The sequence below is a fragment of the Acanthopagrus latus genome, chromosome 8 (genome assembly GCF_904848185.1).
Source record: "Acanthopagrus latus isolate v.2019 chromosome 8, fAcaLat1.1, whole genome shotgun sequence".
NCBI lineage: Eukaryota > Metazoa > Chordata > Actinopteri > Spariformes > Sparidae > Acanthopagrus > Acanthopagrus latus.
In genome coordinates, this window is record NC_051046.1 from 16241473 (window position 1) to 16256203 (window position 14731).

At 42.3% G+C, this 14731-nt stretch overlaps 1 protein-coding gene and 1 long non-coding RNA gene across 2 annotated transcripts in view; one reads left to right on the forward strand and one right to left on the reverse strand.

Annotated features, from left to right (window-relative positions):
• Positions 1-925: 925 nt before the first annotated feature.
• Positions 926-4672, forward strand: LOC119023744. Its single transcript, XR_005076328.1, has 2 exons — positions 926-2089; positions 2431-4672. It is a non-coding gene; the product is annotated as an uncharacterized LOC119023744 (long non-coding RNA).
• A 3552-nt stretch (positions 4673-8224) lies between these two features.
• The window catches only part of ppm1h (protein phosphatase, Mg2+/Mn2+ dependent, 1H), a 35574-nt gene continuing 29067 nt past the window's right edge, over positions 8225-14731 (reverse strand). Inside the window, exons 8-10 of the mRNA XM_037107825.1 lie at positions 13222-13329; positions 11001-11152; positions 8225-10644 (exon numbers count right to left, since the gene is read on the reverse strand). Coding sequence (XP_036963720.1) covers positions 10497-10644; positions 11001-11152; positions 13222-13329 — 408 coding nt within the window. The 3' untranslated portion in view covers positions 8225-10496. The remainder of the gene's footprint in view (positions 10645-11000; positions 11153-13221; positions 13330-14731) is intronic.

Sequence of the window (14731 nt, forward strand, 5' to 3'; positions counted from 1 at the left end):
TCCTTTTCACACTTGCTGTGTGTCAATCCAGGGGCTGCATCCTTCAGAGGCCTCATTTGAAGGCCAATTATGTCACTATGCCACGCGAAGGCTGTTCGAATCCGAGGGCTCCTCCGAATGCAGCACACAATTGCGGCCTTCTTTTCCCTCTTTTTGGAGGATGCATGGCTACTATCCTTCATGGCCTCACATATCCCAAGATTCTTTGCGCACCCGAAAAAAAAAAAGAAAGAAAGACAGAAAATGGCGACATCGCGTGGCGTAGATCATTACTTTCGCGGGCCTGGGCGGCGGAAATCGGGACGTAAGGGTAAAACATCTGGGATGCTAGTCTGTCCCATTTAACAGCAGCTGAAACGCCTTCGAAGACAGCAAAGGCCGGGTCCTTGGAAGGATGCAGACCCTGAATTGAGACTCAGCAACCGCATCTTGAACACTGTTTTAGCTATGGAATGAGACATCTCACCTCTGTTCAATCTTTGATGACAGTGGCACATGTGCGTTACTTAATGGGCAGGATGTAGCCAATCAGAGGCAGAGTAGGGCGGGTCATGCCGAGCAAGGTAGTGTGACCTAAAATAACGCCACTCAAGCGGTAGCAACTGTAAGTCTGCTGACCGGCTGGAGTGCAAATATTTTATAATAAATATATTAAAATATATATCTACACAATGTCTGTTACATAGCGACACACATAAGTTATCGACATAAAAGCACCGTTGTCTGTGGGACAGCGTGACTTCCTTTGATGTGGACTTCGGTAAAAGCACGAAAATGCTACATAACACAATAAAGGAAAGGCAAGGACTCCAAAAGCACAACATGACCTCTTTATTACAGTGTCATTGGTCACTTGGCATGTGTCCAACTGTAGTTGTATACCGATAATAACTGAACAGCTCCCTTTGTGGAGAAAGTGCAGCCTGCCAAACATGAACTTGTCTGAAATGAATTAGTGATGGGGAGCAATGAGACGATTCTAAACGTGACAGACAAATCACAGAGAAATTGATCATATGTTATGTCATTCTACAGAATTTAAATATTTTATCATCTTATTGTAACATGGCCAACAATTTTTGTTGTATTATTATGTCTCTCCTAAAGGCCTGCGAAAGCGACATCAAACGTACTTACACAAAATATCAATACTGTCAATCAGTCTTAAGGCGTGGCGTTCTCGAGGTAGCCCTTTTTAATATGTATTCATTTGTACTTCCCGGTGATAATACTTTAAAATGACACATTTCACATAGAGTATTCTGCAGTCTCTTGCAGTGGGTGTCGGTGCTGTGCAGTAGGTGGGGTTACACAACAAGAGCGCAGTGACAACAGGGAAACCTCAGGAATAGAAAACACCTCTCTACACTCGTGATCGTCGTGCTCGGTGCCCACACGCGGAATATTTCACACTGAGCCTCCCCCCGATCCTCGCGCTGCTCGCTGGGGGGGAGGAGACCCCTCCGCTCCCTCTCTCTGTCCCCCTGGAGGGTCCCCGAGCCGGAGTTTTGGGATCAACCAGTAGGTCATATGAGGGGAAAAGGAGCGTTTCGTGGTTAGGGCTAAAGAAGAGGAGGAGGAGGGAGGGCGAGGGGAAGGAAGAGGGAGGGAGGGAGGAGAGCGGAGGGAGCAGGTCTGCTTGGGCGGGGTTTCCCTCGTATTTCAAGTCCGCACAGAAGAGGAGCGGAGCGGGGGAGAGGACGGACCAGCTCCGGCAGCATGGGAATGTCGCTGTGGTCGCTGCTTTTTTTTTTTCTTTCTTTCTTTCTTTTTTTTCTTCTTCTTCTTTTATTTTTTTCCCCTCTGTTCTGGCTTCACGACATTTTCTCGCCTATTTTTTTCCTCAAACGTCGTCGCTCTTCTAATCGCGTTGTGACCAGGCACTGGCTGAGGTAGTAGTTTGTGCTGTTGGTTGGGTTGTGACACTGCCCGCTATGGAGATGACTGCGCAAGCTACTGCCTTGCTAGTGCTGGTGCCTCCACTTCAGTCGAGGAAGAAGGAAGGAAAGAAGAGAACAGAAGAGAAAAAAAAAGGGAAAGAAAAGAAAAAGCACAGACTGCTTTCAACGCTCTTATACTGTTATAACAGGTAATGCATACCGGCCAGTATTAGTGTGGCTGCCGTTTTTATGTCAGGAGCTGCATTTTTTTTTTACTGCTTTTCTATCCGGAACATGGCTTGTGGTTGCATTTTCTAAAAAAAAAAAAAGAAAAAAAAAAAAAAAAGCTGGAACCGATTTGTGAACTGTATCGTGTTTCATCCAATAAAGCGGTGACTGATGGTGGTGGTGGATTTAAAAAGGGGAAAAAAGCACTTTGTATGCAGTTTTAATTTCATGGGAGATTTCTGGACATGCATGTCATTCAAATTGATGCCTTAATGCCCCCATTCCTTTTTTTTTTTTTTTTTTTTTTTTTTTTGTTCTGCAGGATGGAGGAGAAAAGCTCGCTTGTGTTGGATGGAAATCCGATATGCAAGTTTTTGGGGTTTTTTTAAATATAATTTGTATGCACATTTTAATGTGCACGAGGAAGTCGATATCTGGTATGGATTTGCATAGTTTTCCACCACCTCAGGCGGAGTGGGCTGTGTAGAAAGCATGTAGGTCAACAGTGCTGTTGCTATGAGGAGAGGAGTGACGTGGCTCCTGCTGCCCACAGAGGTATCCTACAATACATCTGCTCGGATACGCACAAGCTGGCTTTATGGCTCTCCCCGACGTCCTTTGTTGATAATGCTGCATACCCTCAGACACTGGGGCAGATAGCGTGTGCTCCTCCTGCACCTAAACACCCTCTCTACACGCGGGGCAGACGCAAATCTGTGCAGCGCCTCCGGCACTGTGCACCTAATAATCTGATTATTATGCTAAATCTGGATGGTGTGTGTGCCTCAGCGCTTGAACTCTATGGTATGCACAGACAGACACGCCACATGACCCAACCCCCCCACGGGCGTTGGAGCAGTGGTGTCCTCACAGAGGTCTGGGAGTGCAGTGCTGATGTGGGTCATGCATTATGAGTTAACCTTTGAAATCCTCCCTCTGCTGCCCAGCAGCATCTGGTTGCTCTGTATCACATTAGTATGGGCAGGCAGGGGTCTCGTGATGGGGGTGGGGACCGGAATGGGTAATGAGCTTTGATTGGCTGCAGGGGCCGGGCAGCTTGGGTCGATGAAACCGTGCGGGGACTGCAGTCTTGTGTTCAGACCCCCACACAGCCCAGATGATAGCACTCCGCTCACTCGAGCCGACTGAAGATTGAATCCTGCGTTTGACCTTCCAAGAAGACACCCATGAAATATTTATGAGTTCACACTTGATAGTGTGTCGGGCAGAGTTATGTTCATCTTGGGCCGCAGCTCTGCCCACTAGCATCTGTGCCGATATTAAACGATAAATTCTGTTCCAGCCGCTCACCGTAGGGATGCACGTAGGCTGAGGAGGAGAGCAGAGGATGCTGACTAGTGAAGAAACCACACAGGATACTTGTAGTTATCGTGAAGCCTGTTGAGCAAGCCGTCCTACAGGTCAGCCTCACAGAAATATTCAAATGAGTGTCTTGTCTCATGCAAGAAATACAAGTAATCCAGCCCCCGGGGTAAAAACCAAACATCATTTATCATATCCTGGCTGTAGAGAGAGCCAGCTTATGGACCAGTGAGCAGCGTGTCCTCCTCATCCATCTTGTGTCAGAGCTCCCATTTGAGCCGGGGCCGCAGATAAATCATACTTCAGGCAGCCGAAGCCCCCTAAAGCAGTAAATTAGAGCTCCCTGTGAAAAAAAAAGCTGCCCGCTCAGATGGGTATCACAGCTGCACCGCCGAAGCAGCCGCACCCTCGTCCTGACAGCACGGCCGACCCTCACGTGTTCACCAAATACCTTCACCCGCGTAATGTGACATGTTTGGAACTGGAGCCAAAAATGATTAGGAGCTGGTGGTCAGGAAAGTATTCTCCCAATAATAGTCATTTAAAAAGAAGCAACATGCCAAACATAGCTGGTCTGAGCGTCTGTAATTTGATTTCTGGTTTCTTTGAAAGAGCTCCCACCAGTTCTGCCAAATATTTGATTAAAAATGTAACCTTGAGAAATCGGTGAAAAATGCCAACCACGCTATCCTCAGGAGAGACGATTCAGTCCTTACAAGTCTTCTTTCGTCTGACTGACAGTTAAAAACCCAGAAAAGCCCAAGTAACTTTAATATAAACCAAAAAAAGGCAACAGATTCTCACTCTTAAGAAGCTTCAAATGACTTAAGCGATGGATTGGCCAAAATCAGCAGCCAATTCATTTGCGTTTAATCAATTGTTGCATCTCTAATTGTAAATGTGATTTTCTTTGGGTTTTGAAATGTTGGACAAAACAAGACGTATGAAGACCTCGGCTTGGGCTCTGAGAGTCGTGATGAACATTTTTCACAAGTATTTGACAATTTGTTGAACTGAAACAAACTCTTTGAAAACATTTGGCAACTATTTTGGTAATAGATTCTAGGGTGTGACGATATATCTGTTGGTCGATATTGGCAAATGTGACACAAATGTGCCAATATGACCAGACATGAAAAGATGTGTGCGCTCATTTGTATTTATTACATTCCCATTGAAGTCTGTAGATTCAGTGCACTGATGTCAGTTTGGACAATAAAGTTTATTACTGAATTATAAAATGAATTGTTTAATATCTTTGTCACAAGTGTTTGTTACCTGAATTTGTGGGAATCACTGTAAAAAATGATTGCATATTGGCTGATATATCAATATATTTGAAATCCTTATTGCCTTATATTGGCATCAGCTCCCAGAAATAGATAGGTAGAGTATATTTCAGGCAATAATAGATTAATAGTTTGAGCTTTTTGTCTTTAGGTTTCAGGGGGTGAAAATCGTAATAGCCATATCGTGAGCTGCAGCCCTATTTGTAATGCAGGATAAGGACATATAAAAACAGTATCTTTTCACTCAACCGTTCTCTGAAGTGAGGCTGAAGCAGCCCGTCACCTTTACAGTTACACTAGATGAGTATCTCGCTGCAAAGCCCTCTCAGCATCTCCCTCAGATCTGTCCACGGGTGGGGTGGGAGTGCTGCAACCTTGGAAAAACAAGCCACCCACAGGAATGACTGTGTCATCATTGCCGTCATCCAATCTGGACCACACACACACACGTGTGGAGAGTAGGAGTGGTGTGCCAGATCAGTTTTGGCCTGACTGGAGGGGGATGTGGCGCTGGCCTGTGGGGACCAGATGGCCAGGATGGACTCAGGAGTGCGAGACTCCCATGATAACACTTTATGAGTCATGAATAAGGCATTCACGAAGGTATGTATGTGTGTGTGTGATGCGCTTGAATCCTACTCTCATTGTGTGAGTAGAAAATAAATCTTTACATGAGTTATGAAAGTGATTGTTTACATTTTTTAGAGACATGTGGTCTGTAAACCTTTCCTGGCTCTCTGCTCTGGTATCCCTCAGAGCATTAACTTCCAATTCTGCAGTCAAGTTGTGACTTTTAGCTTTGCTTCAGTCAGTGAAATGTCACCATTTAACATAATTAAACCATAAAAGAACAACAGCAACAGAAATAGATACTTGATAAATGAAAGCAGTAAAAATGTTATATCAATCATCAAAGACAAAAACAAAACGTAATATAATATTAATGGGAAAAGTTGCAATGAAGGGTAACTGTAATTAACTAGCTAGTTTTACACATAAAAGTGGGTTTACAGGTCTTGGGGAGTTCTACTCCAAATTTGCGGAGAGTACTTTAAAGCCTTTTGTGGCTCCAGAGGAAACCGCATCCAATCTGATAAAGTGCTAAATTGCATTGTGGGTAATGCAGGTATCAGGTCCACTTTTCTAGCATCACACTCCTGTAGGAGTGTTCAACTCGTTATTGAACGAAAAAACAAATGATCCAGGTTGATGAAGCAAAGCTGGAGACGTTGCATTTTTTTATTCAACACTCCTCTTCAAAACCTGGAGCCTACATTACCCACAATGCATCTACACCTGAGGCAATTTATCAGATTGCATGCGCAGCTGCCTCTGGAGCCACAAAAGGCTTTACACTACGTTTTCCACTAGTGGTGCTCCCCAAGTAGCTGACCTTTAATGCGTCAGTTGTCAAGGTTCGCATTTTATAAACCTCGATGTGTAATTAATAAAGACGGTTAAAAAACATGCTGGAAGGAATAAAAGGAACAAAAGGATCCTCTGTGTAGGCCCTCTCACATCACAGTAGAAAAAGTATGGGTTTGAAATTAATTAATGATGGCTGAATTCCATTTAGCTGCTTCAGTTTCAGGGTTTCCTGGATATAACATTATTAATGTTATTAGCAACACCTATGCCTTTCTTACCATGACAAGTCAGCATGTGTACACTGTGTAAAGGGCTTTTCTTTCTAAGCTTTGAAAACTGCATTTTTGTCTGTATGAATTGGTCACCTGTCAAATTCAGGCTCAAAACAAATAAGGGCAACATGACCAGACAGGCCTGGGCTATCTGGTTAGCATGCTAACGGACGTCATAATGTCCAAACTGCTATTTAATCACATTCTGTTGTTAAATAAGTACATCTTTGAACATTTTCAATCAAAAGCCTTCCATATTGCGCCTTCAATGTCAGTCGCCGAGTATATTTGCAGAATTAGATGCTTTAAAGTCCCTGATGGTGTTGGACGTGTCACTGTTTCAAGCCAATGTCACATTGTAGTCTTAAACCCAGAATTTCCACCGTACAAAAATTATGATTCGCAGAACACATGCAAATTATTTGGAAATAAATCACTGGCTGTCAGCAGTGGCACCTGAAAAATAATCTCTATTGGGGACTGAATGAAAGGGCAGAGAAAACGTGCTGATTCACGCCATACACTGAGGTATAATTAGTACTCTGGTGCCAAGAAGCATCACATTTCCTTTCACTCTTCACAAACCCATACACCATGGTGCGCATCATTTTTCATGTGACACCTCTTTTCGCGTCGTGAACCGCGAAAGCTTTATCCTGTGATTTGATTTCCCTCACTGGTCTCTCAAGTATTTGGTATCACAGCAGAGTCACCTAAAAATGAGGAAGTTATTCCTCGTTGTTTTTGTCCACACCTACTCTGACTCACTGTAAGACCGGTCGAAATGGGATGAACACCCTCTGTGCTACTTTTTTCTGTGAAGTTATCAAGTTGTCTTTCATCACTTCGGGGGGTGTGTATGTGTGTGTGTGTGTGTGTGTGTGCGAGCTTCAGTGTCGAATTACGCCCCTCGCAGCAGCCTTCACCATGAAATCTTCTGTCAGGCTATTCTGTGAACTGATACCCTTCATCCACATATTGCTTTGGGGGCTCACTTGACACACTCTTGTCAGCGTGGTGATGGTGAGTGTGGTTACTGTACAGTTACTGTCTGTCCCCATTCAAACCTCGTCCAAGCATTTCTTTTAAGACGTGCATTCCCTTTTGGGTTTTACATCAAGTATCTGGACATACAGAGTGTAATTACGATGAGGTGGCAGTTAACATAGCGAAGGCAAACAGTGGTGGAAGAGGTTTTTAGATCTACTTAAATTAAAATCGCAGTGCTACCACGTGTTCAATTCATATTCTAACGAACAGGGGGCAGCATATCACTAGAGTTACAGCTAACTGCTGCTAACTGGAGCTGCTGTTATCTAGTCAGGTTTGTTAGCCATGCACCTAGTGGTCTGTGCAGGGAGCTTAGGGCTAAGGGGTGTTGATGTTAACACCTCTAGCGCGGGGGCTTTGAACAGGGGAAGGCCCAGGCTAACTGGTTAGCATGCTAACTTCAGTAGATATCTCTGCAACACAAGACAAGAAATTGTAGAATTACCTAAAACTGAAACCATGAAAGCTTCAAAATACTACAATGGATGTTGTTGGAAATTTTATGTTTAAGGTTAACTCCACCAATTTTACACATTAAAGTGTGTTTACAGGTCTTGGAGTTTTATTACCGAGTATGTGGAATCTGAAAAAAAAATAAATAAAAAAAAAGCTGCATTGTGGGTAATGTAGGCACCAGGCTTTTTAAAGAATGTGTGGAGTAAAATACAATTCCAACTACTTCCTCTGGAGCCACATAAACCTTTTTTTCCACATGTGCAGTAGCACTCCCCCAGTTACCTTACTCAACAAAATTCTCATTCAAGTGCATCACAACCCCAGTTAGGACACCAGTCAATGACAAGGCAGATTAATGTGGAAGAAGGTTAAAAGGTCAGAAACGGTCATCATTTTTTAATTGAGCAGAAAAGTGAGCATGTAAACCATTTTTTTTACACTGTTCTCGATTTTCAAAACGGTACAAATTACGTATTTTGTTTCAGTAAGATGTACATCACTTACAGTCAAAGAAAGAAGTGTCCACTGAAACGGTTATTTACATTTTGTACATTTAAATTAAGTTACTCTGTTCCACGTTTCACCAGTTTCAGCCACTCGTACAGCAGTTAAGATACGACATTTGTGCACAATTAGTAGAAGTTGAAAACTACAACTAAACTTAATAAACTAAACTGTGGAAGACCACTGAATCAGGGAACAATATTGATTGTAGAGACACAAGCTAAGTGCTGTCTATTTAACCGTATTTATACTTCATTTTATGGAACACATGGTAAAGATCAGAGCGATTCTCACTGTTAGAGGCACCAGCTATGCACGAGGAAGGGTTTGTCCTAATTCAGATAATATATACAACTGATACTTAGAAAAGGTCAAAAGAATGGCTTCATAATAGGGTTTCATGGAAGCCCTGAGGGCAGGTGAAGATTTATTTTTCTGGTGATCCATTTCTTAAGTCTGATCTAAATAGCTTTCTGTTCTGTGTTTATTAATAACTGGTGGGAAAAAAAATGTTTTGCTGGCATCATCTTTCTCAGTTCCTTAACTTTTTTTCCATCTGTAAACAGAACAATAAAAGTATTTTCACAATTACTTTTTTCATGATGTGAAACAGTCAAAAAAGAAAAAAAACAGTTGAGTGTTTTCACGTGTAAAACTGAAACTTTTCAAAAAACTTTGCATACAAAAAAACATTCATGTGTTAAAACAAAGAGGGAGGAAATCTTTTTGTAAAACTGAGTGCCAACATGTTTTATCACGCTTTCCCAATTTCACTTTATTTATGGGAAGATGGAAAAAAAAGATGGAAGTAAAAACACTGAAGGAACTTAAACTCAACTTTTTTCCCAGCAGTTCTTAAGTCATAAACACAGGAGAGAAAACAATGTCTTCACTTGGTCCTCGGGCTCCCGAGGTTTATTGAGCATAATGTATAAAAAAAAATATATATTTTCTACAACAGTATAACCTCACAGTTCCCTGTGAAGCTTTTTTTTTTTTTTGCTTCAGTGCGTTTTCTGAAGACATTTTACAAATGGTGCAGGTACATGAGCAAATCACAACAGTGTAAGTGAATAATGGCACACGTAGCGGCTGATGATGAATGCAAACAGCCACTTGAGGAGAAAAAAATAACATGTTTGGTGTGTAATACACTGAAAGGAAGAAAATTATGAGGTAGATGGCTGATGGTGAATAAGTGCAATAGAAAGACTTTTTGTTATTCCTTCATAAATCTAAATGAAAGGAAGAAAAAAAGCGTGTCTCGATAACGATGGAATGACAAGATTGTGGGGGTCGTCTCACATGTAATGGGTACAAAAATCTTGAAGGTGGCTCCTCCGATTAGTTTATTCTTCAAGCAAGAGGCTTTTCTTCATAGTGAGCACAGTATTGCAACGCAAGGGGTACAACTGAACAAAAATAGCTACTGCAGCATAAGGAGAGCCAGCTGACAAACTGGCTTGTGTTTTTTTGTCTCTTATGGACATCAGACTAACAATCCCACATGACTGAACTTGGCTAATTAGAAAGCTCTACATGAGGACTGAGGAGCTACCGTTTATATATGCAGGACATCAGTCAGGTTAGTTTGTTTTGTTTTTTTTACACTGTGCAGGTGTTGAACCGGATACACTTATCAAATGTCTTACACTTGGGAGTATTTACAATGTTCACATTTATAAATATTGTGCATTAGTTAGTAACAGCAGTCCTGAGATGCACTTCACCATCTCATCGGTGAGAGTCCTCGCTCTCGACCCCACAACGAGATTCACGATGGCTTCCTCGAGATTTAAAAAAAAACAAACAAAACAAATCCATTTCTCAGCTCCTCAACAGTCCCTTTCACCGTTCTGTTTCATTTCTATAAAAAAAAAAAAAAAAGGACCTGACAAAAAAAGGAGAAAGAGAGAGATCATCCAGACTGACGATGATCAAGGAGAGAACGACCTGGACAGAAATCTCTGACCAGATACACCTTGGATCCCTCAGCTGTGGAGGAAGTCCACACTAAAGCACTTTTAAAAAGAGCACAAGGGGATGAAGGGGAAACTGCAGAAGTGAAGTTGAAGGATCAAGGCAGGGTTTTTTGTTTCCATGGTGGCTGTAGATCGGCAGCTTGGCTAGTTCTGCTTGTTTCCGTACATGAGGGGAATGATGTAGACAGAAATGTCATCGCCGGAGCCTAATCTGTCATTTGATATCCTCCAGCCTCGATCCTTCAGCACCCCTCGTGCTCTCATTACCAGGTCTTGTGCTGCCATTGTGTACCTGAAATAATCATATAGATAATTGATTAAGGCGTCATGTGATCACATCTGATAATAATCATGCACAGTATTTGATTTGATTAAAAAAAAAAAGAAAAAGAAAAAGAGTGACAAAATCGGAGGATGTTATGGATGATCTTTCGGAAATAAGCAAACAAGAGAAGAAGAGTCGGAGCACGCAGTTAATAGCCTTACAAGCCTTTCCTCGACATCAGAGGAACGCCTTATCTAAATGTTTGGAAATTTGCATAATTACGACAAGATAACAACGCTCATCCTCCCGCAAATAAAGACGGGGGTGAGAGAGAGTTCAGGCCTGACGGTAGCTGCAGCTGTGTGGTGATGAGCGAGACGTGCCTGTGCTGGTCGTCTGGGTCGCAGTTTGCCAGGAAACAGGTGACTGCCTCGGCTACTTCCTGGTTAGAGAGGACGTCCCACAGGCCGTCCGTTCCCAGCACCAGAACGTCGTCGGCTCCATGCTCGCACTGCGTCAGTGGGTAGACTTTGACCTGAAGGTGACCGGGAAATAAGACAAGGACAGGGTCGAGAGATGGATGGTTTCGAGGAACTGTTTGGACCGGGTGTATGAACTTCCTGTGAAGGTGTCACGTAATGGGCCATGGCTACGTTCACACATTGTTTGAAGAATGGGAAGAAAGACTCTTCAAAAGTGTTTTGACAGGAATTCAAGTTTTGTTGCCACGTTTGCTTTCTGGGGTGTTCCTGTTGCTGATTTCATCTACAATTAGTTTGATATCTGTGAGTAGCTCTTCCATCTCCATGGAGCAATGCATTCAGGGAGAATCATTTATATCAACAGCACATTTATAGATTCAGTGACTTTTAATAATTATCGACTGTGTTGTGTTGTTTGTTTTTTTTGTCACTATTCCAGAATAAGCATGGTATTGGGGAACCCAGTCACCAGAATGAATAAGGAGTTACGGGAGACACACATTTCTCAAAGAAAATACTAATGCTACATTTTTTTTAACATCAGTTTACATTTAAGTACCACAAACAATAAAGATACCGAAAATATTTACAATGTATGGAGGGCTGGATACCACTGAAGTGAGAATATATTTACTTGTAATTTTAGCTGGAATCACCCTTTAATTCCTATGTTCTCAGGTCATGATCCTCAATAGATTTTTCTATAAGCTATTGAAGGGAAAAAGTGTTACTGTGGCAACATTTGTGTGGCACAACCTCTCAAATTACTATGCTCGAACAAAACCATACTATGAAATAGAGAAATACATCCAGTGGCCTTGGACTTGGAAAAAAAGTATACAAGCAAAATGCCGGAGCTTGGTTGCTTCAAGTAATTACTTTGCTGCTGTGGAGGAGTCACCTATTCACAGCAGACAAGCCAAATGACTGCAGAGATTACTAAGAAAAGAGCACAGCGGTTTAAATGGAATCAGAATGACCTCTGCACTGGATCATGAGCCTTCATGTTGTGGTAAAACTTGTGATTCAACTCCGAGGCTATCAATACGTGAAAGAGATGACAGTTCCCAGAATCGATTTTTCAAAACAGAGATTTCAACAGCAACCATGACAACATCTGTAAAAGAGGGTGACGACCGGAGCGTCTCACCGCTGACCCAGCGCCCGTGTCCGATCTCACGATGAGTATCATTTAACGACAAGTGTCAAATTCTCTTTTTCTGAGACTTCATAACCTGAGAGAGTTGTTCTTACTTTGCAGGACTTGTTTTTCACAAACCCTGCAGGGCGCTCTCCCACACAGACGAACTCCTCATAGTAATTGTCTACTTTTCACTGCATTTAAACATCCAACAGGACCTCTAATGCTCAGGTTTGACATGTCTTATATACCAACAATGTGTTTACACTCTGCTGAGACTACAAGGCTCTCGGAGGGAGAAAAAGAAAAAAAAAAAAGAAAAAAAAAACTCTAAAAAAGAAATACAACATCAAAAGGGAAGTTGAACTATGACTGAACTCGGAGAGCAATGAATTAAAGATCAAGAGAATTCATGGTCTTCGTGTCTACTGCAATCATGTGCAGTAGACACTGGGATGGGAAGGAGTCGTTTGAGAGCGCTGGCCAGTGGGGGGAATGTCAGTGTGCATGCTGACCACGTAGTTCACAGCGTGGACTGTTAATGTCCAAAGACGTTTTTCCTCGTTACTCTTGCACTCGGCTCCTACCAGGAGGCCGGGGTTACGAGGTAAAATAAAAGGAAAGGACGACCGTAAAATACCGCAACACTCTTAACGCGCTGCTATAAATGATGTGAGATGCATTCCCATTATTCTGGGTTTTTTTTAGAATTCTCATCATGCTTAAATGTGCCAATGTGTTTTTTTGTCTGTTGTGTTCATCCATTAACTGTAATAGTTAACATCCCTAGCCTAGAATATATACTGCGCATTCGGTTTAATTCAGATTTTAAAATTAATATAAAATTAAGGCACAGTGGGCAGGGAAACAATCTAATACCCACACATTTTGTTACCACTCTTGGTTACAGTATGTATGTAGAATAATGGGGATTTGTCTGTACACACTGTGATTGAGGACAACATTCAAAGTTGAGCCTACCTCCGGGCAGCAGGACAGGAAGGGCTTAATGTAGATGTTGGAGTCGTGCACTTTGAGATTGTGATCCCCAAGACCTCGGGTGACTCCGATGGTCGCCAACACACGAGCCTGCAAAGGATCAGAGAAGCTCTGTGTGAGTCAAACAAAGGAAACAACAGCTGAGGCAATCCAATTCCAAATACCTGTGACATTTTGGGGATATATTAATGATTTACACACATCAATATAATATATACAGCAAAGGGATTACCGAGCCGTGGGCCTCATCACCGCAACAGATTCAGACAGGGCGACATTTAGAGATAAACATTTAGGTGAGTACAGCTGGAACGTATGAGAAAACTGTGTCCACACAGCTATAGTTTGGCAAGTACAGGGAGTTTAATTTGAACAAGGAAGTTGATCTTTAAGGATTGAATTTCGTACAGAACTCTACAGTTCGCCCTCATTGTCTTTACAGAGTAAGTCCAGCTGACCTGGGGCTTCATTTAAAACCTCATCTGCTCATTTGAGCCCCTGTGTTTGTTGTCCTTTCTGAGCCCTTTTTAGTGATGTCACTATGCTCCAACGTCATAGCAATTACCTCAATGAGTGCAATGTTATCATTACTGATAGGAAGAATGGGTGATAAACTGGAATTATACATTAAAGGTCCAGTATGCAGGATATAACAGGTCTGGTCTGTTTGAGTATTCTGGGCAACTGTAGAAACATGGTACCCTCTCTCTCTCTTTCGACCCAACCAGTCTAAGCAGATGGCTGCCCATCACTGGGTCCCGTTCTGCTCCGAGGTCTCTGTCTGTTTTTTTAATCACTACTGTCGCCAAGCGCTTGCTGCGGGGGAGGATGACTTTTTCATGTGAATTGGCATAATACAAATAAAAAATGTACTGATCGATGGCAATACAGCATGGTGGAGGTTGTGACCAGTGTGACTCTTATTTTCAGGTGATTATACACTAATTAAAACATAATTCTGAATATTGTAGTTAATTTATGCGATCAATATGTACGATTTTTAATTTTAGTACATGTTGAAAAATTAACTAAACTTGTGAAGATGAAAGTTGAAAGGATAAAAAACAGTTTTGACTGTTTGTCTGTATATTGTATTGCAGAGATGCTAACCAGCTAGCTTGCCCCTAGCCACTGTACCTGTACTCTGTATCTCAGGAGGCGACGGTCTAATAGTAAACAACACCGCCATTTGGGTGCTTCGAGCTCCCAGTCTGGGCGGAGTCAGCTAATAGTAGTGCTAACTCCACAGCTAGCTGTGCTAATGAGCTAAACCACCACAGGCAGCAGCAGTTAGCGGTTACTCTTGTAAAATGCTGCTCCCTAGTTGTTTTTTGGACAGGTGGGCAATTCTTACATATTGCACCTTTGGGCCAAGAGAGGCAGAGTTGAGGAAACGAGCTGATACGTCGAGTAGGCTTTGATAAGTAGCTAAAGCACATTCTGACAGCTGTGTCGGTTCCTGTTCCTGAGCACATAATTTGACCCAAAACTG